General features: G+C 43.2%; 2 protein-coding genes across 11 annotated transcripts in view; one reads left to right on the top strand and one right to left on the bottom strand.

Moving 5' to 3' along the window:
• NCOA6 (nuclear receptor coactivator 6) overlaps nucleotides 1-17,046 on the top strand; it is a 93,944-nt gene extending 76,898 nt beyond the window's left edge. For 8 of the 9 annotated variants that reach the window (XM_079128100.1, XM_079128099.1, XM_079128094.1 and 5 more), the window contains 3 exons: nucleotides 2,775-2,811; nucleotides 7,158-7,306; nucleotides 14,251-17,046. In XM_079128100.1, the coding sequence (XP_078984226.1) occupies nucleotides 2,775-2,811; nucleotides 7,158-7,306; nucleotides 14,251-14,294 (230 nt within the window). In that variant the 3' untranslated portion in view covers nucleotides 14,295-17,046. The remainder of the gene's footprint in view (nucleotides 1-2,774; nucleotides 2,812-7,157; nucleotides 7,307-14,250) is intronic. The other variant, XM_079128098.1, reaches the window with a different exon arrangement.
• Nucleotides 17,047-18,075: 1,029 nt separating this feature from the next.
• Nucleotides 18,076-24,505, bottom strand: TP53INP2 (tumor protein p53 inducible nuclear protein 2). Of its 2 annotated transcripts, none has more exons than XM_079128387.1 (4): nucleotides 24,267-24,505; nucleotides 20,546-20,719; nucleotides 19,849-20,017; nucleotides 18,076-19,515 (listed from the first exon to the last, which is right to left on the bottom strand). In XM_079128387.1, the coding sequence occupies exons 2-4, from the start codon at nucleotides 20,667-20,669 to the stop codon at nucleotides 19,263-19,265; spliced, it is 546 nt and encodes a 181-aa protein (XP_078984513.1). In that variant the 5' UTR covers nucleotides 20,670-20,719; nucleotides 24,267-24,505; the 3' UTR covers nucleotides 18,076-19,262. The 2 variants fall into 2 exon arrangements, with proteins under 2 accessions (XP_078984513.1, XP_078984512.1); XM_079128386.1 differs by having other exon boundaries at nucleotides 19,849-20,137; nucleotides 24,267-24,503.
• Between the last annotated feature and the right edge of the window lie 1,314 nt (nucleotides 24,506-25,819).

Below are 25,819 nucleotides of genomic sequence, written 5' to 3'. Positions count from 1 at the left end.
CTATAACATTTATTGACTACTTCTTTTTCCCAGTCACTTAAGATGACATCCTCTGTATACATTCAATTTCTATATGTATCTGAGTGAACTTATATCTGGGCATTCTATTTTGCTAATACACCAATATGATCCTCTTAAATTATTTAGGCTTTTAAGAAAGCCTTAATGTGTTTTAGTGCTGGTCCCACTTCTATATTTTTTTTCACTAAATTTAGCATCAGGTAATATAGCTTAAAACTGTTTCAGTAAGATTTTGTTAAATTTACAAGTTAATTTACACAATAATATGGTCCTTCTATTTGTAGAAAGGCTATTCTTTTGGCTTCAGTGGTATTTTAATTTTAATTTTTAGTAGGTCTCACATTTTTATTGACAAACATACTAATATATTTTTGTACTGTTACATATGAAATCTTTTCTTCCATTAAATCTTTCAAAAGATTGTTTGAGTATATGTAGACTACTGATTATTGTATGTTGATTTTGTACTTGGTGATCTAATTGAGCTATCTTACTGTTTGTAGTAGCTGTTAATAAAATACCTTGAATCTAAAAAGTAAAAAAAAAAGACAAGAAAGAACCTTTGAGTTTAATTCCCAATACCAAGAACAGAATATAAATTTCCTTAAAATTCACTCAGAGCCCTCCACTTATATCAGTGATAAAAGTGATAGTGATAGTGTTAAAATTCTCAGTCACATTTCATCTTGTTTCAAAGGAGCAGACTAATCAAGGTTAGCACCTCTTAAGCCTCTTTCATTATTGAGTACACATTACCTGGACTTTGTATGCTTCACCTGAACCAGAAAGATGACAGAGACTGGGAGTTGGTCTCTGTTTTTTGTGGAAGGGGTTCCATGATTTGAGAGTTAGATACAGGGAGCTAAGCAGCAAACGAGAAGCAGGGATGCCAGCATCTTGCATGAATAGTCCAGTCTCCTCATGTGAAAAGCTGCACGAACATGATCATTATAGCAATAAGAACCGCTAATTAATACTGAGTCGTTACTAAGTGCCAGGTGCTATACTAAGATTTTTTTTTTTATGGACACTGTACCTTCATTTTAATTGTTTGTATGTGGTGCTTAGGATCAAACCCAGCACCTCATGCATGCTGGGCAAGCACCCTTACCATTGAGCTACAACCCCAGCCCTATACAAAGATTTTTATATGCATTGTCTCACTTAATCTTCTTAATGTTTAAGTGGGTAAAGTAGTTATCCCCGTTTTTCAGATGCAGTGTTAAGAATTGAGAGAGGTCAAGTGTTTTGCCCAAGTTTACATGGCTAATAAACAGTGAGGTCAAAATTTCAATCCAATAGAATAGAGTTACTTTATATTAGGTAGAGGGGAGTGAAGGGAAGGGAAGGGGTATGGGGGAAGGAATGATAGTAGAGTGAAACAGACATTATTATTTCATGTGCATGTATGACAGCATGACTGATGTGATCCTACAATATGTATAATCAGAAAATTGAGAGATTATACTCTTATTTATGTATGTTATATCAGAATGTATGAATGCATTCTACTGTCATGTACAACTAATGAGAACAAATAAAATTTAAAAATTTTTTAAAAATTTCAGTCCAGGCACTGTATTTATTCATTTATTTTTATTGTTCTTTTCAGTTACACATGAGAGTAGAATATTTTAACATATTGTAAATACATGGAGTATAACTTCCCATTTTTGTGGTTGTACATGGGAGTTACACTGGTCATGTATTCATATATGAACATAGGAAAGTTACATCTGCTTCATTCTGCTCTTTTCCTTTCCTGTCCCTTTCCTTTTCCCATCATTCCCCTTTGTCTAATCCAATGAATTTCTACCGCCCCCGCCCCCTGTTATTGTGTGTTAGCATCCACATTAGAGTGAACATTCATCCTTTGTTTTTTTGCAATTGACTTCAAACCAGCCTTCATGGAGGTTACCATGTACCTGTTAGAGCAGCTTAGACATGTACACCAAGTATGAGATACTAAATTTTCTAAATGGGGAAACAGGTGCAGGACCATGGGAGGCCAGAGGCAATACAGATCACTGCCATCTGTTACCATCAGGGAAGGGCTTTTGTAGAAGATGGAGCTACCTAAACTCACATACACTCACATATACTCACAGAAGCACGTTTTCTTCTGGTGTTGAGAAGGAGGTGTCTGGTAAACTCAGAGGGTGCTCATTGCCATAAAGCTCTGCTGGACAAATTATTGAGATTGTCTTTTCTTGGAGGGCATTGCTGGAAGGTAAAAAAAGAGGGATATGATGGAGTCTGGGCAGTATCTCAAAGCAAGGCACTCTGCCCTCTACAACTCAATGAAGAAGTTGTTTGGGGAAAAATGCATCCTTAATAGATGTTCAAGACATAGTTGAAGATTGGTGTCTTTTTTTTTTTAAGTGCATGAGGGTGGTGATATTTTAAGTATGAAAATAGTTTTTTCTACAAGAAAGGAAGAGGCTTATTTTACTAAGTTGTAGCTGGATGAAATATGAACCAGGCACTGTGAACTTTAGTTCTGTTGATCCAAACAGGATTATTTCACAGTGTGAAGTTGAAATAAAAATAGACCAAGTAAGTGTCTTATATTCCCAACAAACCAAATTGGGTTGATGCCAACTTTTGCCTCCATACCATATAGGGTGAAACCCTGGGCACAGAGGCCTGTTAGCTTAAATAGGACATCCAGAATTGTCATAAACACCTAGCTTCTCCCTATCAACAGACCAGCATCTTCCACATCTCACGTCTGCCCTTTGTATTTTTGACAGAACTCGAGGCAAATGCTGCCATAGTCTCTGGACAAAGGTAAGATGATCATTTCTGCAGACTTAGCATGACCAAAGCATAAGCCTCTTTAAAGGGTGTCGCATTCTCAGGCTTTAAACCTCTTCTCACTTTGTCCTTTTCCTGCCCTCTTGTTTTTACTGCTCATGTAGAGGGCTGCCATGAGTCCTAACCCCTCAAGGTAACATTTCTCTTAATAAAACCGGATGGGAGAGTTTCTACCTTTCATTATTGTTCTGAAAACTGTTTAGCATTCAACATGGAAAATAAATAGTAAGTTTTTCAATGGATGGGAGCTGTTGTCTTAGGGTCACTAAGAATTCTTGCAACTACCATCTAAAATATATCTGTTAGATCCTCAAGGTAAAAGAGAGAGAAAGACAGGCAGGGTCTGGCCCCAAAACCCATGATTTGTTCCATTAACTATGCAATCCCATGTAATCTAACAAAATGAAGCACATCTGTGACTTCAAATTCATTAGACCCATGGAGAGAAATACCTTCCAAAAGTCATCATTTTTTTTTTGTGTGTAAGAGTATGGTCCTGGGGATTGAACCCAGGGCCTCATGCACATTGGAAAAGCACTCTACCTGGACTAGGGTCATAACTCAGTGACAGAGCGCTTGCCTAGCATGTGTAAGGCACTTGGTTCAATTCTCAGCACGGTACATAAATGAAAAAATAAAATGAAGGTCCTTTAACAACTTAAAAAAAATTAAAATAAGGAAAAGCATTCTACCACTGAACTATATCCCCAGCCCTTTTTATTTTTTCATTTTGATACATCTTACTATGTTACTGGCCTCAAACTTATATTCCTCCTAACCTCAGCCTCCCAAGTAACTGGGATTATAGGTGTGCCCCACCATATCTGGCTAATCATCCCTTTTCATATAGGAAAGAACTAGATAACCCTGGGTTCAATCCCCAACACTGCCAAAAAAAAAAGTAAAAAGAACTAGATAACATTTTAAAGTATTTCTCCTATTTGTCCAGCAACTTAGTATATAAAATTCTTTCACAGTCATTTTCTCATTTAATCTTCGTGTCAGTCAGTCACATAAGGAGTTAATAATAGCCAACGTTTATTTGAATTCTATTTCTTATCATATTCTGAGCTACAGGTTCTCTGAATGTATTATCTCACTTGATTTTTACAGTGTCTGTTAGGAAAAATAAATCCTATCTTATGGAAGAGTAATCTAAGCTCAGAGAGGTTAACTGAATTGTCCAAGGTCACAGATTTAGTAAATGATGAAACTGAGATTCAAACCCAGACCTTCTAACTCCAGAGCCCTCATCTTTAAACCTCTGTATTATAGCAGGAAAAAAAAAGGGGGGGGGGCGCGGGGGGGATTTACAGATCTAGAGTCTGGAGCATTTAATATCATAACTGATAAATGCATAATTCCAACTTGACCCCTGGTCATCTGATTCCAAATTCATTGCAATTCCTACTTTACCACTCTGCCTGTCTAGTTTTATTTGAATTGAGCCAATAATATTTTAATTATTTGCATTTCTCAAACATATACCAACTATTTATCTAGAGAAAGAAACTTATCATACCAAAAATACCTTTTGGTTTTTTGTTTCCAGAGCTGCCTGAGCATTAACCATATAAACATAAGGAGAGTATTACTATGGCTTTTGTTTTGCCAAAAGAATCTTCCTTCCTCAGAATCTTTGACCGTCTTCTGGGATCCCACCCAGAAAGCCATACTTACAACCTCTAAAAGGAGGTGTTAATCCCCTTGACTTGTAATTCCACCCCAGCTCCAGCCTAGCCTCTTTGACTTTCTGCAGCTTGTGTTTTGGTGTGGGATGGCAGGGTAGTTAATAATGTAACTCAGTTCCCAGCCATTGTGCTACTATGAAGGGTCTCTGGTAGGAGTGAATAGTGAAGGGGAAGGGATAACTGATAATCAGATCACAATTTGTGCCCAAAATCTGGCTGTAACACAAGACATTAAAATAATGTGCTATATAGTCTGATGGGTGCTAAAGAATGCCAGATGCAGACCGTGAACCCAAAAGGCAGAAGAGACAACTCTACCTGGGGAGCGAAGCATAAAAGATTTCCCAGAAGAGGTAGTCTTTGACTACTTTTGTTGTATTGCATTATTTTTTGTCCAGTTCTAGGCCTTTTCAGTTCCAAGAATATTTAATCAGCTTCTCTTTTGTTTTCTGATTTTAATACACATTTTTTGAACCATGAAATAGTAAAAAGTTTATTAAAGAAAGTTTCAAATTCAGGTCATAGAATTACAAAGAAAATAACTCATTACTAAACCAGTGTTCCTGTAATTCAGTAATATTCACTGTATGTATCTTAGTTCTTCATTTTCTAGTCCCCTTCACAGAACATGTGTATAGATATATTATGCCAAATATATGTGTATATATTTCTTGCCAATTCATTTCCATGAATTGGCACATATATATACACATGTATATATATACATGTGTATATATTTCTTGCCAATTCATTTCCATGTGGAAACCTATATACTCAATATACATTATAATGGAAATAGAATTTTATTATTCATAATGTTGGTAACTTTTTTCCCCCACATAATAATGTATCATGAGACCCTGTATCAAAATAAAAATTAAAAAGAATGTAGCTCAGTGGAAGAGCATCACTGGTTCAGTCCCCAAGATGAACACACACAGACACAAATAATGTATCATGAACAGTTTATCATAAAATCATCTTACGCAATAAGATTTTTCATGATTGCATATGGGTGTGCCATAATTTAGTTAATCTATTATTGTTAGGCATAACAATACCTGTTTTCACTAGTACAAATAAAGCATTTTGACATCTTTATGTGTAATTAGAGTTCTGTAAAAAGATTTTTTTCCTAAGGCACATAGAAATGTATTTGCTGGGGCTGGAGTTATGGCTCAATGGTAGAGCGCTTGCCTAGCATGTATGAGGCACTGGGTTTGATCCTCAGCACCACATAAAAATAAATAACAAAATAAAGGTATTGTGTCCATCTACAACTAAAAAATATTTTTTTTGTCTTTTGTTTTTTGAAACTGGGGGTTGAACACAGGGCTTTATTTGCAAATGCAAGGCAGACACTCTGCCACTGAGCTACATCCCAGCCCGAAAAAATATTTAAAAAAAAAGAAATGTAATTGCTGAGATGAACAATTGTGTCCATTTTTCTCAGCCTCAACATTATTGACATTTTGGACCAGATAATTCTTTGTCGTAGGAGACAGTCTTATGCATTGCATGTTTATAGCAGTGTCCCTGGCTCCCATGCAAAAGATGTTAGTAGCACCTCTCCCAAGTCATGACAATCAGAAATGTCTCCAGAGGTCTGGGTATGTAGCTCAGTGGTAGAGTGCTCACCTACCATGCATAAAGCCCTGGGTTGAATATTCAGTTCCAGAAAGAAAGAAAAAATGTCTCGACATTTTAAAATGTCCCGAGAGGCAAAATTACTCCTTTTGAGAACCCTTGAGTTATACAATTTATACTCCATCAGGAGTGTTTGAGAATATCTTTTTTACTCTATCCTCAATAATAAAATTTTAGATCTTCACATACTAAAAAAATGAGACTTGAGATTGGGGCAAATCAATAGTACCTAGGTAGCAATGTATTGTGAATACATTTCCATGATGTGACTTGTACCATTATCTGACTGTAACAGGCTCGTAGTAAATGCCAATATAAGTTTGTAATGTCCTAGATTTTAGATGCTATTTGAATTAGTAACAATTTTCAAACACATTATTATATATTATTTTTCATGACAAAAAAATTATAAAATCCAGCCAGGCACAGTGATGCACACCTGTAATCCCAGCAGTTTGGGAGGCTGAGGCAAGAGGATGGCGAGTTCAAAGCCAGCCTCAGCAATTTAGTGAGGTCCTAAGCAACTCAGTGAGACCTTGTCTCTAAATGAAATATTAAAAAGGACTGGGGATGTGGCTCAGTGGTTAAGTACCCCTGGGTTCAATCCCCAGTATCCCTCCCTCCAAAAAATTACAAAATCCAAAATCTTAAATTTTGGAGGGAAGTACTATTACTTTAGGAAGAGGGGTAAAGAAGTTTTGGGGGAGGTGTGTTCTAAATTCTTAAGTCTATTACCTATTTTTCAACAATTTCACCAGCATGTGCTTTAGTATTTATTTTTACTAAGGTAGAAAGCTAGACTTACTTGTAAATTCTCAGTAGTATTGAAGTTCATGCTTATTGTGCCTGGGACAGAATATTTTCTCTCCAGAATAACTATGTTGTTCTTAATCTACCTTATGAATGAAACTCTAAAGAGGCACTTTTTTGTGTAGCTTGATTCCTTTACCTCCTTGGAAACTTTGTACTTCCCTTTGTCAGCAGTGAGCCAAAAGAGATCGTTGAAAAGTCCAAAACCCCAAGCCGAAGAAACTCCCGAACTGAAGAGCCAACTGTGGCTTCTGAAAGTGTGGAAAATGGACATCGTAAGCGATCCTCCCGACCTGCTTCAGCCTCCAGCTCTACTAAAGGTTTGCAGTGGAATATGATGCTATGCGTGGGTCAAATAGAGGAATAGGGTCTCTCCATCACAGCAGCAGGAAGGACTTTGTCCTTCCTCTTCATTCTTTTTTTTTTTTTTTTTTTTTTTTTGTGGTACCGGGGATTGAACTCAGGGCCTTGTGCCTGCAAGGCAAGCACTCTACCAGCTGAGCTATCTCCCTAGCCCTCCTCTTCATTCTTATCCTGTAAATTTGTCAGGTTATTTTGATTTCTACTACTTGTTTGATCCTTTCTTTGTTTATTAGTTCATTTAACTAAATGTTAGTTCTGTTTGTGTATGTAAGAGCAACAAACACTGCTAGAAAAACAACATAACAGGGTAGATTGACTTCACTTTAAAGTCATGGTCACCCGCTTAAGATAGGTCTTATGCTATCTTTCTACAATTCTGTGATCAGCTCTCTTTCCTACTTACTAATTACTTCACTGAAAAAATGGAACTCTCAACTTCCCACTACTAAGACATTAATTTACTAGCCTTCTTTGTTCCTACCATGATAGAGTAGCTGACCAAGGCCAGTTCCTCCACCTGTGCCTTTGATCCTGTCTTTTGTGAAGTCAAGAACCTTACACTAACATTCTCTTCTCTGTTGACTACTGTCTTCTTTTTGAATTAACTCTTCTCTTGGCTTCTGTGACCCTGAACTCTCAATCATTTCTGTGCCTTCTTTGGCCGCTCCTTAATCATTTTCCATATCCAGCTAGTAGATGCTGACTTACCTCAAACTTTGAACCTAAGTCTCCTTTTCTCTTTCCTCTTCAATGAATATTTTCCCTCAATTGATCTTCATGCCTTCCTCCTTTAGTTACGACCTCTTATAGATGACTCTGAAATTTATGTTGCTAGCTGGGCATGGTTGTATACACCTGCAATCCCAGCAACTCAGGAGGCTGAGGCAGAAGGATCTCAAGTTCAAGGCCAGCCTTGGCAACTTAGTAAGATACTATCTCAAAATAAAAATAAAAATGACTGGGGATGTAGCTCACTGGTAGAGCACCCCTGGATTCAGTTCCCAGTATCACAAAAAAGAAAAAAATGTATTTCTAGTTCAGACTCGTAGAGATCTTAGACACTTGTGATTTTCACCTCTGATGTCAGGTCCTCTACCACTATTCCCCATCTCAGTGAACGCCACCAGTGTGTATCCATTAAGCAAGACTTCCCTGAAAGTCCTCTCTGTCTCACCCTCATATCAGATTCAATCCAAAAAGCTGTTGATTTTATATCAAGTGACCCAAACCCAGATGCTTTTTTCCAACTCCACCACTACCCACTATCATAAAACCCTTCAGTGATTTGTCATTATAATTAGGATTAAAGTCTAAAAACTTCAACATGACTCACAAAGGTCCTGGGCAGTCTAACCCCTGTCATACTCCCTCAGTGTCATCTCATCTCCCTCAGCAACTCGGGCATGCTTTCCTCATCCCTCTCATCACAAGGCCTGTTCATATGTTACAGCTATTGCAAGAAGTGCTCTCCCTACCTGTCTTTTCCTCCTTAATATCCCACTCTTCCCACTTAGCTCAGTTGTTACTCTTGTGAGGGATCATAGCACCAGGTTCTTCTCTGTCCTAACAACATGGCTATAACTTTATACCTATTTGTATAATATGTAGTTAATATGTATGCTCTATTAGGGCAGGAGATCTTGCCTGCTCATGATCACCACTGTTTGCTCACCACTATTATGCCTGGTGCCTAATCAGAAAAGCATCAGTCAGTAATTATTAAATGAATAACCACCTATCAAATATATATAAAGAACTTACTATTTTCCAGACCCCAGGGATATAACAGTGAAAAGACAGTTTTCATCTTTCACCACATTGAAAGATAAATTCTAATATAGGGTGTTAAATGGTAGGTGCTACAATGGCAAAATCATATGATACTATAAGAGCACATAGGTGGGATCCTTGCTTCTCTGCAACGTTGGAGAAGACTTTTTGGAGAAAAGGATGTGTAGCTGAGACCCAAAGATTGAAAATGCATTAATCAGCTGTGAGGGTTTATTCTGTGAGTGGAGAATACTCCAGCTGTGAGTGGAGTATTCTCGGCAAAAGATCCAGCAGGTGCAAAGGCCCAGATCTGGGAGAGGGTTTGCTACTTCATGTTCTCAGGAAATGTGTTAAGCTTGATTAGTTTGGAGAAGAGGCCAAGTACCTGCTATCAGCAGGACTTCTGAGAAACAGTCAGGTACCATTTGGTGCTTATAGATCCTGGTACACCAGCACTAGACACCAGAAACTAACCTGAGGACTCAGCTGTTGTTGACAGGTCATGTTTCTGGGCAGGAATGTTGTGATGCCTCAAGAGTGCCCCTGGGAGTAAGCCACAGGTCTACAGATCATATATAAGTAAAACAAAGATGTTGAAAGTAATACCACCTTGCTTTGGCCTGCTGGAGAGTGAAGGGAGAAGTTTCAGGACCTTCTTTCCTTTCTAGTCATTACTGTGTACACCACAGGCAGGGTCCTCTTAATATCCTCACTTTAGGTACAGAAATGAAGCCAACAGCTTTCTTTCTCCTTCCTGGGAATCATTTCCTAATCAGAAACCTGTTTGGAAGGATCATGCCTTGCAACATATTGAAGTATTGAACTTTAAATGTGAAAGGAAAGGTGAATGGAGTTCCTTAGGAAAATCCACCTCCCCTCAGTTCTGCATGCCCTTACAGCCCTTCAGTTTCTCAAAAGATAACATCTTCTAAGCTATTGAGTATGGTCTACATTTAATTAACTTTTAAAGATGCAGCCAGGCATGGTGGTGCATATCTATAATCCCAGCAGCTTGGGAGACTGAGGCAGGAGGATTGCAAGTTCAAAGCCAGCCTCAGCAACTTAGCAAGGCTCTAACTAAGCAATTTAGTGAGACCCTGTCTCAAAATAAGAAATAAAAAGGGGTGAGGGGGCTGGGGAGATAGCTCAGTTGGTAGAGTGCTTGCCTTGCATGCACAAGGCCCTGGGTTCAATCCCCAGCACCGCCAAAAAAAAAAAAAAAAAAAAAGGCCAAGAATGTGACTAAGCAATCTTAGGCTCAAGCCCTGGTACCCAAAAAAAAAAAAAAAAAAAAAAAAAATTAAAAATAAAGATGTGGGCTGGAGAGATAGCTCAGCTGGTAGAGTGCTTGCCTCGCAAGCACAAGGCCCTGAGTTCGATTCCCCAGTACCGCAAAAAAAAAATAAAAAAATAATGATGTCACACACTAGATTTTTGGAAACTTGACCTGAGCCCAGAGCCTCAAGTTACTAATGAAATAATTTATAGTGCACCAGAAAATTAATCTCAGGAGCAGCTGAGACAGTTAAGAAGAGACGCATAAATTAGAGCCACTCTGCCAAGAACTGCCAGCCAAGAAGAGCTGGAAAGCTAGAACCATCTTTCCAGCTTTTCCGCTGGTTGAGGGGTTGAGGGGTTGAGGTAGGAAATAGGCCTATGTACTTATTAAACTGGTTATGATTCCAGATGTCATAGTTATTTTGGAGTGCTTAAGCTTTGAGGCTTAGCAACTGGCCTAGAAGAAGCCATAATGACTCTCCCAGACTTTGTGATCTGGTTTGGAAGAGTATGAGTAAATGTCTCTCTAGAGGATGGCAGAATTTTGGCTAGCCCAAGAGTCAGAGTCATGTATAGATCTCCACATCAGCCTCAAGCCCTGAGCCTGTTATTCTTTCACTGTCCCAAAATTACCTTTTAAATTAGAAATAAGTACCATAATTCTTTTGGTTTTTTAAGTGATAGAGCTCCTGAATTCAAATTAAAGGAAAAATATGCATATTATTTGGCCTGCTGTGTTGTATCTGAAAATGTGAACCAAGTCATAACTTCCTGTGATTGTATTTTAACCCATACCCAGAAATTAATCACAAAATATCAAGCTGTTTTCTAAAATGTATACATCTCAAAGTTGGAGACATGTATAATGTTGGGTATCTTAAATACAAAGTATCTGCCTGCAGAATCTGATTTTTTAAAGTTCAGAAAGGGAAAAAGGGATGTCCTTTTTGCACTTACACGATTTTGGTCATATGTGCACACACAAAATCATAAACAGTCTATGCCTGGGCCTCCTTGAGCCACTGGGATTACAGGTGTGAGCCACCATACCTGCCTTCATCCTGTTTCTATTGAAAATCTAAAAGGCTAAGAAATATTTTGAACAGCTTATAATAAAAAGTTTTTAATTTTGCATTGTGGGGAGACCAGTGACATTGGTCATGCTTTTGCTGTGAGAGCAGAGTTTGCTTATGTTGTCCTGCTGGCCAAGGCCTACTAGAGTGCCAGGCTTGAGCAGGTAGGATGGATGATTTCTGAACAAGTCCAGGGAGGTCCACATGGTTGGTTGATCACTCTCTGATCTGTTGTTTTGTTTTTGGTTGTTGAATTTTCTTCCCCACTTTTAATTACAAACACAAAAATTGGCTCCCACAAATCAGTGAACTTTCTTTTAAAATTATACCTGATCAGGTATGTTCACAAATATGCAAATGAGTAGTTCTTCCTGACATCAATTCACATGAATAGAGAAATGGTTTTTCTAATTTCCTTTGTCATTTATTTACTCTTCTATTTATGATAGTTTATATTTTCAACTTAAGAAATGGATCAGTAGTTAAAAACATGAAGTCAAAGCACAAGTTTGAAACAGGGAAAATATGTTAATGCTAGGGAAACTAAAAGCAATCTATAAATATCAGCAGCACCTAAGGTGCCTCTGACAACACAGTAGGTGATTGCCCTAATCTTCCCACAGCCGGTGACTTGAAAAGAAACAATCTAGAAAACAAAAACAAACACAAAAACTTTTGGGATATACAGATTTGATTAAAGCAGATGTGCTACTGCAGGAATGCAAGTGAGCATAATAAATACATCTTATGAGAGAAAACCCTGAATGATTTCTGCCTAAAACTTTTGTAGCATGATATAAAAACCAGCCTTGAGCCAAGTATTGTGGCACATGCCTGTAATCCCAGTGATTCAGGAGCTTCAGAAAGGAGGATCTCAAGTTCAAAGCAATTTAGCCAGACCCTGTCTCAAAATAAAAAGGGATAGGAATGTAGCTCATTGGTAAAGTACTTGCCTGACTTTTCCAAGGCCCTGGATTTAATCCCCAGTACAACAACAACAAAAACACAACATTACCAATATCTTGTCAGATTAATTGTCCTTTGATTAGTAAAAGACTAATAATTAAATAAGGCTGATTATACCATATGGAATAAGACACATGACCTCCCAAGTAAGAAAATATACATATTGAAAAAAATTGTGGCAGGGGAACCAATCCAGGGGTAATTAATCACTGAGCTACATCCCCAGCCCTTTTTGTTTTTTATTTTGAGACAGTGTCTCACTAAGTTGCTGAGACTGGCCATTTTTATATTTTTGCCATTCTCCTGACTCAGCCTACGAAGTCATTAGGATTACAGGTGTGTGCCACCTGGCCCTCAGCTTACATGTTGAAAATTTTCACCAAGAGAAGAATGAAAATATTGCACGGGGCACCTCTTGGAAAGTTATGTGGGCCTCATTTCTTAGCAATTACCATAGCCAACAGCAGGAAAAAAAATGTGTTTACATTTGTATGGGAGTCTGGGTTCTCAAAATATTATGATACAAAAGACAAGAGAAAAATTGCTTATGGAATGCCAAACCTAATGTGCAGCATCAGAAAATTTAGCCTAGTTTCCAGAAATGGATAAATCTGATTCATTAGCTTCACAGAAGGCTGAGACAGGAGGATCACAAGTTCAAGGCCAGCCGGGACCATTTGGTGAGACCCTGTCTCAAAAAATAAAAAGGTATGAGGTACGGATCAGTAGTAGAGTGCCCCTGGGTTCAATCTGCAGTACCACACACACATACCCAAAAAAAAAAAAAAAAAAAAAAAATCTGATATTTTTAAAATATTTATCTGTTAGAAGTATTTTTTCTCTTTGATAAGAATTATTTAAAATATTTTATATTAAAACTAAAATATCTACTAAGGAGCAGCTTGAAAAATGACTCTTTAGTCAATTCAGTTAATGAGATTTTAAAGAAATGTTTACATTTGGAGAGCTTCAAGCTAGTCATTGTACTCTGCCATAGAAGAACTTTGTGTGGATAAGTTTGAGAAACATGGTTTAAATCTGGGATGAGATTGATTTAAGGGAGCTGGGGTTGTGTCTCAGAGGTAGAACACTTGCCTAGCACATGTGAGGCACTGGGTTCCATCCACAGCACCACATAAAAATAAATAAAATAAGGGTATTGCATCCATATGCAACTAAAAAAATTTTTTTGATTTAAGGCACTGATATGAGAAATTACAGGAATTAAAACACAGTCATTCCCTCTTATTTCACTGTTGACCTATATATGTTGCTCAGTTTCCATCTCTTCCATGTGCCCTTCAAGCTCACCTAGGCTCAGAGAAGGCTGTTGCTTGTTCTGAAGAGTCCCTTACTGCAAAACAATGGCTTGGTTCCAAAAGGCATCCAAGGTCTGGTGTTCTAGCACAATTTATTCACTTGCTGTGGTATCACTTATTGACTGTACCAAAAGCACTGTCTATCCATACTTTATTGAGTGGTGGCAACTGGTTAAGGAAATTGTGAGGTAATTGCCCAGTTAAAAGGGCTCTCTCCTCACCCTGCAGGGTGAGTATTTCATCTCCCACCACCTGTTTCACTTTTCCCCAGTTGCCAGGCCCTGTTATGCAGGGCCACATGTTCTTTCCACATAAGTCAGCAGGTAAAGCCATGACTCTCTCTACCCTGAATGCCTCTTTGACTGATTCATAGCCTGGTGCACTAGACTGCACTTTGGAGCTGAACTTTGATCAGCATGGTTGTTGTGAACTGCCTAACAGGCAGAGTGGTGAAGAGCTGCCTCAGCTGAACATGTCCTTCTTTTCCCCCCACAGACATAACCAGTGCAGTGCAATCGAAACGAAGAAAATCCAAGTAAAACAAGCTGGATGGTGACTTGATACTTGTAAATGTGTGTGAATTTTACAAAGAGCAATTTTGAGCTGTGACTTTTTTAAATCTATTTCTGTACAGTTAGTCATTTTAATAATGTGGCCCTTTTCCTAGTCCCTGCAACCTGTTTTGTAAAGTGCAATGGGGAAAGCAGGGTTGTTGAGCCCTTTTGGTGTTGCAAGATGAAGTTCAAGGTTTTTAAAATGTTGCCATGTATTGAGAGGAGCTAATGCCATTATAAATGTTATTAGTTTTCACATTTCCTAAGCAGCCTAGAGTACAGGGTGAACATTTTTAGGTCTTCTAATGATGTATTGTGCTGTGGAAGTACTGTGTGTGAATAGTCGTAGCAGGGGCAAAAGCAATCTTGTCATTTGGAAATGTTGTAAATAATTTTATTATATAGTGTTTTGGATGTATTTGTTGTAGAAATGGACCAGTGAATAAAGAGAATCTAAGGGTTTGTTACAATGTGAAATACTGAATGTGTTAAATAAATGTCATTGTCATAGAACATAAAAGTATGTTATTGGCAAAGGATCATTGGGAGAGCAAGCTTTCTTTGAACCATAAATGAGTAGAACAGTCTTCTTTGTGAATTAGAACATCCTTATGAAATGCCCACCTGGCAAGTTGAGGAAATGCGTATGTTTGCTCACTCAATTCATTGGCTTTGAAGAAACCAGCCCAGTTCAGCACTATACCAGATACTTTGGTATATACTGGTCAGATTTCTTGTGGTTGTAAATAGCAACTGACTTAGGGTCAAAGGTCACCCAAGATTTTCTAGAGACAAGAAACTGTCAGCAATTCAAATGGCACTTCTTCTCCACATCATGTATCTGCTTCTCCTTCATGCGTGTGATAGAGTGCCTCAAACAACTGTTTACATATCCTCCATTGAGGAGCTAAGCCTGGTCTGATCATCAAGATTATTTGTACCAGCATCAAGAATTTATCCCACTAGTGACTGGGGTTGTGGCTCAGTGGTAGAGCCCTTGCCTTAGCACATGTGAAGCACTTGGTTTCATCCTCAGCACCACAAAAATAAACAAAGCAAAGGTATCGTGTCCATCTACTACTACAAAAAGTGCAATGGGGAAAGCAGGGTTTCCATTGTTAGTCCAGTTCTCTAGTTACATGGGCAACTTCTAAGTTAAAGGGGTCATTTTATGTTATATATTTCAGAGATGTCTACCACATCCCACTCTTGAGCTGGCCTATATCTAATCTGTATCAGGCCTAAGAATGACTTCTCATCAACATACCCAAATTTTTCCCTTTCCTGACTCAGTTCTTTAAAATTTGCATAGTCTCTAAAGCTATCTGCTTCTGCCCCAGCCCTCAACCTTCAGGGAACTCCAGGGGTTGGGGTTCCTGGGTCCTGGCCATGTCTCATTGTGGGCCTCAGCCTTTCGCTTTCTCTCTTAGGGCTAGATTTAGACTTCATTCCTTCCCCTTCAGTGGCTCCTTGCCCTTGCCATAATTCAGTGCCTAAGACCAAAAAAGTGAGTTGGTGATTCTACTCTGTCTTGCTCTTATTCTCATCTGTTTCAACTCTTAATATGTATCTTTTATTATAAGGATCCTCTAAAAATATTTTTTATGAGTCAGACCCTAAAGTGTATGGCTCTGTTCCCAGCAAGCTTATCTACCTTCTTCCTCTCCTGTTTGACACAGAACCAAAGCAGTTTAATAACACCCTATGCCTCAACTGTGCTTGAGATTACATAGTGCTTCTCATACTTCAGCTCAACTCACAGAGAAAGCATAATGTGCTTTAAATAAATTTTTTATTTGTTTTTCTTTATATTAATTTTTTTTCTCCCATAGATGAATAGCATTACAGTCTAACAATCAGAATCCTGTTACACACATACACAGGCATGCCACATGACCAGGTCGAGGTGGTTGTGTCCTTGAGTCTGTTGACACATCACAACACAGTCAACCAAAGTCTCCTTGTTTCAGCCAGTCTCAACAAAAACACCCAACGGGGATGTACTCAATGTGTTGGTTCCATCTGGAATTAGGTGGCAGGGTAAAAGGGAAGATATTAAAAGCTAGTTATGGTGTGTCTGCATTCAGTCCCTTCACACAAAACTGCATGGATCTGGGGAGGCATCCAAGAGCTTTGTGGGGTGCTTGTTGCACCTAAGACATCATGGGTCATAGCAGGTTGATCACAGGGTTCCACTCAAGGGGTTGAGGGGCAGGCATACTCCAAAACAGCACCAAACTGCACTCATACACACATGGTGCCCTGCTGGGGCTAGACTGACAAAGATTAAAAATTGACACCCATCTGAAGGGACCAACTCAAGACTTATTGGGAAAAACTGGAAGTCACCCTTTGATGTAATTGGGACTCACTCTAGAAATAGGTCCCTCAGACATCCTTAGTTTTGGCAAAGCGCTGGTAATACCAACATTAATACTTACAAACTGGTACAAACTTCTCCAGTGTTTCTGAAAACATCAGTCAAGACAGACTCTCTAACCCCCTCTCCTATCTAAGGTTGCATAGGACTTTGTGAATTCTGGTTCCCTCGTGTATTCAAGTTCTGTAGTTTAAGAAAAAAATCCTGAAGCATGCTCAAGGTGAAAGGCACATACACAGTCAATACAGTATGACAAGGTCTGATGCTTCAGGAGTCAGACTAGCAGGAGACTGAGTAGTGTTGGTTCTTAGAAATCTATATATGATTAAAATATTGCCACACTCAAATGCTACAGAATCTATAGGAAAGTACAAAAAAATTACAATGAGTCTTGCAACCAGCCAGGTGAGAGATTGGAGGGTTCTAGAACTATAGGAGCCTCCATAAATATAGGTAAGGGGCAGGGCCTTTTGAAATTTAGGCCTAATGCCCTATCACTCAGACTCTTCCCCCACCAGCAGGATCATGGGCACTGCCCAGGACTGAGCCTAGGCCCCAGCTGGTGTTGAGTAAGCAAGAAGGGTTGGAGGGATTCAGCTCTTGAAGTGCTGAAGACCCTAAGCTGGCTGTGAAGTGACCAAGGGATAGCTGGAAGAATAAAAGTTGACAGGTTGTAACTGAAGAACTTGGGGAAAGGAGCAAGGTTGTCAACTACAAGAGCCCTAGTGGGCTGGCATGGGGACTCTGATCTGCTTGTAGTGTCAATTATACCTTGGGACAGGGGACCCCAATAGGCTTCCTCTGTTCCCATCCCAGCATCCATGGGGATACTCCCTACTCTACATGTGCCAAGTGAGGTCTGGGGCTGTAGGGTCAGGGAGAGCAGCTGCCTTTGCCCTCATGGGAATGCAGAGTTTTCTCCAACCCCAGCTTGGCTGTGAGGCCTGGAAACATGGAATTAGGGTGAAGGGGAAGACCTATGTTAGTATGTAACAGGAAATCTTAAAAGTTTCAAGGAAGAAAGAGCACACACAAAAAGACAGCTAGAAAGAGAATGGGAAGCAACTCAGGGCATCCCAAGAGGCTGTTGCTGGTGTCTGAGCCCAAAATTCAATCCCACCACAAGAAAGGGAAAGCTGGCTGCTCCTGTCCCTGTGTCTCACTCAGGGATTCAGGTTCTTTCCTCCAGGTACTTACTGGAGGAGAAGGGGAGGGGGGACCATAGGGCACCCATTTCTCCCCAGCAGCCTAGAAAGGAAGAGCCCTGTGGGAAAGAAAGAGGCCCCTGAAGGCCCTGAACCTGGATAGGGAACTTTTGGAAATTGGGACAGTGGGCTGCTGGCCTCCAACCCAGGAGTGTTTATTAGCCATAGTGAGTAGGGTGTGAAATATAAGGCCAGAGGCAAGATGAAAGACTGAGCTGTCAATCTTGGGATGGCTTCACCCCAAGGCCTGTCCTCTTTAGCATCATTCCTCTACATTCTTACCTTGGGGTGTGTGCCCATTCCCTGCCTAGAACCCCTCTGGCCTGTGTCTCTCCTAAGCTAGTTTTTAGCACCTTGGGCATGTGAACAGTCGGCCAGGATGGCAGGCCTTGCCCAACTTCTACTCCTGGGGGAGAATATCAAGGTAGGGTGGCATGGTACTAAGCCCCTCAGACTTAGGGGCCTGCAGAGGGTAGATTTCAGGAAAAGATTTGGAAATGAGATTATAGGAAACAAAGTGGGGGCAGGCTCCAGCAAGAGAGCAGGGAATGGCCTCTCTGAGCAAGCACAGTGCAGCTCCCATGCTACCCTGCTCCCTATAACTTCTCAACCTGTCTGTCCTCTGTACATCTCCAATAGGCTCTTTCTTTCCCTTGATTCCCTCCATCTTCTCTCTCTAACTAACACTTCACTGTCCTCTTTCACATACTTTACCTTTCCAGGTCTAAACAGCCTCAAGGAGCCCAGCCCCCAGGGCAGAGAGAAGGGAGAGACTAAAAGCAAAACCCTGAGCCTGACCCCTACTGGAGGGCAAGGACAGTGGCCCAGACCCAGCCAGTAGTACCTGGTCATAGTTGGGCTCAGCGTTCCCTCCCTTTATCCATTTGTGAGGGAATTCCTGGGAATGAATAATAAGAGAGGCAGGAGTAAGTGTAATGCCAAATATGAAAGTGTGAGTCGTGTAAGGTGCAAGTTGAAGATGGGGAATGAGCCAGATCAGGGTGGAAAAGGCTCTCAGAAGTAGGGGTGGACCGAGAGAGGAAAGGTGAGAGGGAGGGACGGATGCAGGAGAATTCGGAAGCATGAAAGGTCAGCAGTGGGGAGAATAGAAGATAAGATGCTGAGTATGGGGAGGGCGAAAGGGGGCAAAAGGGATTCAGAAGTGGATGAGAGGATCAGAGATGGGGAAATCAAGAGAGTCGAGGAAGGAAGGGCCATCACCCCACCTCACATACTCTAAGGAGGAAGGAGGTTGTGGTGCAGCCCGAGGCGGCACCCGCCGCCCCTCGAGCAACACATGGGCTGCCACGGAGAGGACTAACGGGGATAGGGGAACCGCGAGGGATTCGTGGTGCGGCTGCCGGATACTCAGTAGTTGAACTGGCGCTGGCACGGCTGGTAGATGAAGCTACCCTGGTGCTTAGGCCGGCGCGGACGGCTCTCACGGGCGCGGTTCTGCCGTTGCACCGCCTTGGCGCTCAGCGCATGGCGTTCAGCCCGCTGCCGGGCCCGCTGCAGTCGCCGTACCTGGCCCGCCTTCTCCAGCAGTACCGCTCGCGCCGGCAGAGGAGCAGCGGCGTGGTGCAGGACCCGGGGCTCGCGGCGGGCGGGTGCCAACTCCCTGCAGGGACAGAGCGGGGCTCGGTCAGAGCGGGACATGGAGGGGTTGGGGAGCTGGCATCTCCCACCCCGCTGCCTTCGGTTCCCTTTTCTTGGCGCAGTGCGGTCTCTGCCCCAATCTGGACGCGCCCCCGGCAACCCCATTCGCTCGGCCCCAAGACCTCGCTCCTCAAGGATCGAGACCCAGCCCAGCAATCTCAGCCACGTCGTTCCCAAGCTCCGCCCCGGCCACGAGGCCACACCTCCATCTAAAAGCCCAGGCTACGTAGACGCCTGATCCTGAAGCCTCCAAACGTAGACCCCAGACTCCAGGCCCCGCCTCCCGCCCTCTCACCCGTCTCCGAGGTCGCTGTCCGGTGGGGCAGCGTCTGGGTGCGGGGAAGGGGGCCCAGGCTCCAGCACTATGGTGCTGCCGGTGACGTAAACGGACATGCTGGGGTGCTCGATGAGGAGGTCCTCCAGGGGGCTGCTCTGGAGAAGGGTGGACCCGAGGCCGGGCCCCTCTGCAGTAAAACAAGCGGGAGGGGTAACAAACCAGCTCTCGTCCATCAAGGAGGGCGCGGGCGGAGGGCGGCCCGCGGGGGCAGGGGCGGCCCCAGGGCTGGGGGGAGCCTCGTAGCTGTCTACGGGGCGCGGGAGGGGGAGCCATGCGGAGGAGGGGTAACAGCGGTGGGGAGGGGAGAGAGACACACACACACCGGACACAAGGGACGGGGAGAGAAATGGCAACGTTAGTCAGACCCGCAGCCCTGCCCGCCGTGCCCACGGAGCACCCTCAGACCAGGAGGCTCGCCATGGTACCCTGAAGTGTGACCCCAACAGTGCACCGCCTGGAGACAGATCAGGCTTGCAGGGCAAGGGACCATGTTATCCCACCTTCAGGGCCATTGCCTCAGCTCATTTGACCAATAGGTTTGGGGGCCCTATCAATTCCCGGACAACTCCCTTCCCCTCCACCGCTGTGCCATTGGCCCTTTCAGTGAATTCACAGGCTTGGAAGTTCGAGCTGTGGCCCCTGACTCAAGTCTCACCCGGCAGGTCAATGATGAGCCAGCCGTCCACTTCATCCTCCTGTGAGACAAAGGCGTGGGGGCAGTTGGAGTCTTCTGGGGGTGAAGGGGTACTGAAGAAGAGGCTGCTGAGGCGCTGGAACATGGTAGGGCAGTGAAGCGACCTCAAGGAGGCGCCCTATGGCAGTGCAAAACCTGGGATTCATAGAAAGGAGTCAGTCACTGAAGTTCACCCAAACTCCTGGCTGTATGAATTTAGAATGTTATTTATTTGTGTCTTAGTCTTCTGATCTGTCAAATGACAATGATATGATACCCTTTTCTTTTGGTCTTTATAAAAATTAAACGAACTGGGCTGGGGGTATGGCTCAGTGACAGAAATAGGCTTAACATGCTTGAGGTCCTAGGTTCAATCTCCACCTCTGCAAAAAAAAAAAAAAAAAAAAAAAAAAAAACTGATCATTGTACCCTCCTCTGGACTTTAATGAGAATTAAGTAAGCTAAATGTAGCACAGTGGCCCACACCTATATCCAGCAATTTGGGAAGCTGAGGCAGGAGGATTTCAAGTTCCAGGCCAGCCTCAGCAACTTAGTAAGACCCTGTCTCAAAATTTAAAAATTAAAAAGGGCTGGAGATGGGGGCTGGGTTTGTAGCTCAGTGGTAGACCACTTGCCTAGCATGTGTGAGGCACTGGGTTCAATCCTCAGCACCACATAAAAATAAATAAACAAAATAAAGATATTGTGTCCATCTACAACTAAAATCTTTTTTTAAAAAAAGGGCTAGAGATGTAGCTCAATGGTACTGGTTCAATCCCCAGTACCCCCCTAACACACACACATATACAAAGAACTACACACTTATAAAGTGCTTAAAACAATGCCTGGGCACATAGTAAGCACTCAATAAACTAAAAAACTCAAATCACAAGGTGCTTTAGGGACACGAAGTGATATGATGTGTATGACCAGGCTCTGTCAGGGAAGGTCTCCAGAGGACCAAACATCCAAGCAAATCCTTGAAGAGTAAACAAATTCTCCAGGCATGGAACAAATTGCCCATATTGTGATTATTATCATAATAATATAAGTAACATTTGTGTACCAGACACTATACTGAAGAGCTTCACTTATATTACCTCATGTAATCCTCACACCAAAATGTACAAAGTGGGCATTTAATTACTCTATTTTACAGGTAAATAGAGGGCTGGGACTGTAGCTCAATGGCAGAGGGCTTGCCTAGTATGTGTGAGGCACTGGGTTCAATCATTATTAGCATCACATAAAAATAAACAAAATAAAGTCATGCTGTCCATCTACAACTACAAAAAATTGTTTTAAAAAAGAAAGAAAATAGAAATAAGATAAGGCTCAGAGAAGTAAGTTAACTTGCCCAAAGTGTTATAGCTAGTAAAAGACAAGGTGGGATTTGAACCTATGTAATCAGGTTCCAGAGGCTGTACCCTCTCATTTTTCTGGGTGTCTAGATTAAGTATTTTTAACTTGGTAACTGGGGCCATGTTCTCTGTGTATTTTTCTGGGGAAAAAAAGGATCTTGGTTTTTCATTATGATTTCCTCAACAGCATCTTTGACCCCAGAGACTAAGAAGCCTGTGTGGTTTGAAAAGTTCTAGCTAGCAGAAATACCACAAAACTGCTACCATCTTACCATGTTATTGGGCAAGTTGCATATGTGTCTGTCAGATGAGGTGTGAAGATTCTATGCCCACAGGCCCTCCCCCCTCTAACCTCCTTTTCCCATGCTCCTGCTCAAGGGCAGCATCCCTAACTAGGAGGAAGATCAGGCTGCCTGGTTCCAATGAGACAGCAGGTCAGTGGGAGGTGATGAGGGAGGGAGCTATCAAATCCCAGGAGCCCTTAGGATGAACACTGAGGGTTGGACCAGGACCCTTCAAGCTCTTAGCCTGGGCAAAGATGTGAAAGAAAGCCCCTCTTCCAGGAAAAGAGACATCAAGGTGATGACTATAGATCTGCTCTCAGCTCATTTTACAATCTGAGGATCAGAGGGAGAACATAAATCCATCCAAAACACACAGCTAGATAGTGGTGGAGCAGGCCTAGTCCCAGATCACTGAGCATTCAGTCCAGAGTCAGGAAGGTCTCAACAGATAATCTCCAAGAATACAAATATGTACAGGAAGCAGGGAGGTCAGACAGGGACCTTGATCCAGTCACTGACCCTCTGTCCAGCCACAGAAAGACATAGAGTTCCTGGCACAAGGATTCAGCATGCCTTTACCAAAGCATTCACTGTGTACTAGACCCTGCACAGGACTTCCTCAGTTACAGACAGATTGAGGTAAGGGAGGCTCAGAGGTCACACAGTGTGAGTGACAGCAGCACCAGACAGCCAGTGCCTGCCCCCTCTCTTGACCCTGGGTGAGCCTCTTGGATTTCTTTCCTAGCCCTGCCAACTTCCTGGTTCTCAGATTCCCAGCTCTGCTCCAGGAAGAGCCATTCCCTTTAATAACTACAGCAGCTGTGCCCAGAATAGCATTTGAGACTTAAGCCACCCCTAGCCCAGCCCACCCCTGAGCAAACCCCAGCTTGAGATGGGGTTCCAGGTCCAGCATTTAGGCCCATGCACTTGGAAAGTCCAGAAGCTCTCCTCCCTTTCCCCTACCCCTATCTGAGCAGGGAGAGGGGACAGTACAACCCCCTATAATCATTAGTAGTAGGCCAGGTCACATACCTCCTCACTGACAAGCCACAGTTGGGGAGGTGGTGAGCAGTCAATAGAGGGAACTCTCACCTCACCCTATATCTTAACCAAATCAACCCTGGAGGCACTCTGAGGCAGCTGACAGCTCACCTTTGTGATCAAAACAACTGGCAGAGATTTTATTGAACTGGAAGGTAGAGAGCAGAGGGGGTCAGGGTAACCAAAGGGGAGCTGATTCCCAAAGATCTCCTAGAATAAGATCCAAGAATGAAGAGATCTAATTGGGATGGTGCTGAGCCCAAGACATGGTCCTCAGTGGAAGAAGGATGTGTAGCTTTTATTGAACTCTTAACTCTGTACATGCCTGGTACTAATGCCATCCATATGTCACTCAATGAACATGACTAGTTGACAGTGTCCTCGAGTAAGCTACTTCCCTTCCCTGGGTCTCAGTTTTTCCTTCTGTGAAATGGGGTCTAAGACATCTCCTGTGGAGGCTAGGAGTGACATCAACTAAGGCCCTGCACACATGTCAGGGATTAGGAGGATGTTATTGTGTTAGTCCCTCGGGGGAGGAGCCTGGAGCCAGAGTGGGGGATTCCGGCACCATCTGGTGTTATTCCAAAAGACCTGGAATAGGAAGGCCTCCTTGATCCCCTGACCTAGACATAGTTGTGCCGTTAGACCCTCATATGGCAAGGAGAAAGGGCATCAGAGCCCTGACCCCAACCTCGAGATTAGCCCAGGAAACCGCAGAGCCCCCTTGGGCTCCGCTTGCCTTTCAGCGTCTCTCAACCTTGGCCCCGCCCGACACGGCGCCCACCGGGTCACGGGAGGACAAGCGACCCGAGCCTGGGGGGCGGTGCTGGCCTTGGTGACGTCTCAATGTCATATGCAAATAGTGCGACGTCAAGGTCTACCGGCGTGCGGCAACCAATAGCGAGCTCGGAACGCAGCCCCGGCGGCCGCCGGACTAGACAAAGGCCCCAGCACAGGGGGCGCAGGGCGTGTCCCGGGGCACTGGCAGCCCGGGGGCCCAAGCTGGCGCGGACTCACCTGGGACCCGGAGCGATGCGGCGGGCGGGGTGATGCTGAGGTAGTAGTTCGGCGGGGCGTCCCAGGGTAGCAGGCTGTTCACAGACCCGGCCGCATCGCGGAGGCAGGATGGGGAGGCGCGGGGATAGCGGAGAGGCTCTCGGAGCAGCTGCGCTCACTCGCTGGGCTTTGAGTCTGTGCGGCCGCTGCGGCGGGGCTCACGGCACAAATTGGAACGTCCAAACAGCTGATTGTGACATCACAAAGGGGCCCGCCCGCCGCACGTCACCGGCCGCCGGAGCGGTGGCCAATCCTAGGCTGCGGATTCCCCACTCCCCGCCCCTCCACGGTTTGCTGGCCAGTGACTCCTGTTCAGGAGCGGCACTTAGAGCCTGAGTTTGCCGCCAGGAGAGGCAAATGCCAGGGGCTTGGATCTCTACCCCCGGCCACCTGCAGACCTCTCAATGAAGACGATCCCCAGTCCTTCCCAGGGATTTCTCTCCCCGCTCTCATCCCAGGGGACTCAACTCTCCCACTCCTCCCATATCCTTTCTCCTGCATCCTATACCCAATTTCCCTGATCTGTGTGTATCTCGTCCCTACACATTTTCTGTTCTCCCATCCCATTTTTCCTTAGCTCGGCAAGTTCAAGAGGAGAGTGATGTGCCACTTCCCCGGTTCCGGGGGAGCACCTGCGAGTGTCGGGGAGTTGGTGAGACTGACAGGAACTTGTGCAAAGAGTCGGAGAGGAATTGCTCTGGGCTGAATAAACATTGAGCTAGTAGAGCTCTGTCCTGGAACGTTTACACACCTTATTTAATCCACGGTTGCTACGGGAACTGGACACAAGAGTGACAGGACAGAGATTATAAATCCCAATTCACTTATGGAGCTATTGAGGCTCACAAATCTCATTGCTAGTATATGAATTTATATTCACTAATGCCCTACACACACACACACACACACACACACACACACACACACACACACACTGGGCACTTACTATTGCCACTGCCAGACCACTAGCTGACATTTATAGAGCACTTAACTGTGTGCCAGTTACCGTGCTATGGTTTTCTGATCTTCCCAATCCTAAAAGGTATTATTTTAGTTGAGGAAACAGAGCCTAAGTAACTTCTCAAGGTAGTTAAGCTAAGGTCAATGGCAGAGTCAGGAGTTAATCCTATAGCTCCCATCCCTGACCCTCTCTACTCTTCATCTGCTCCTCAGGGTGCTTCAGCCTCCCAAGGGAGACCTAGTGACTATGCCCCAAACTTAGTGTGTAACCTCAAGCAAGTCATGTTACCTCTTGGACCTCACTTTCTTTATCTCATCATACTTAACATATTCAAATTTTCTGAGCTGACAATGTAAGATTCTTCCTAATTCTCCACCCAGGATTCTAGGTCCCAGTTCTCCCAATGGCCTGTGGGAAGAGACCACAAATACATATTCTCAGAATCTCCAGAGGCAGAGGTTTTAAGTTCTTTCATAGAAAGCAGAACTGTTGCATGAGGCTGAGAGATGCTCACCTGGCCAGTAGGAGCTAGTCCAGAGGTTCATGTTCTGGT

Source organism: Sciurus vulgaris (assembly GCF_902686455.1).
Source record: "Sciurus vulgaris genome assembly, chromosome: 2".
NCBI classification, from domain to species: domain Eukaryota; kingdom Metazoa; phylum Chordata; class Mammalia; order Rodentia; family Sciuridae; genus Sciurus; species Sciurus vulgaris.
This window is presented reverse-complemented; position numbering and strand designations above follow the sequence as displayed.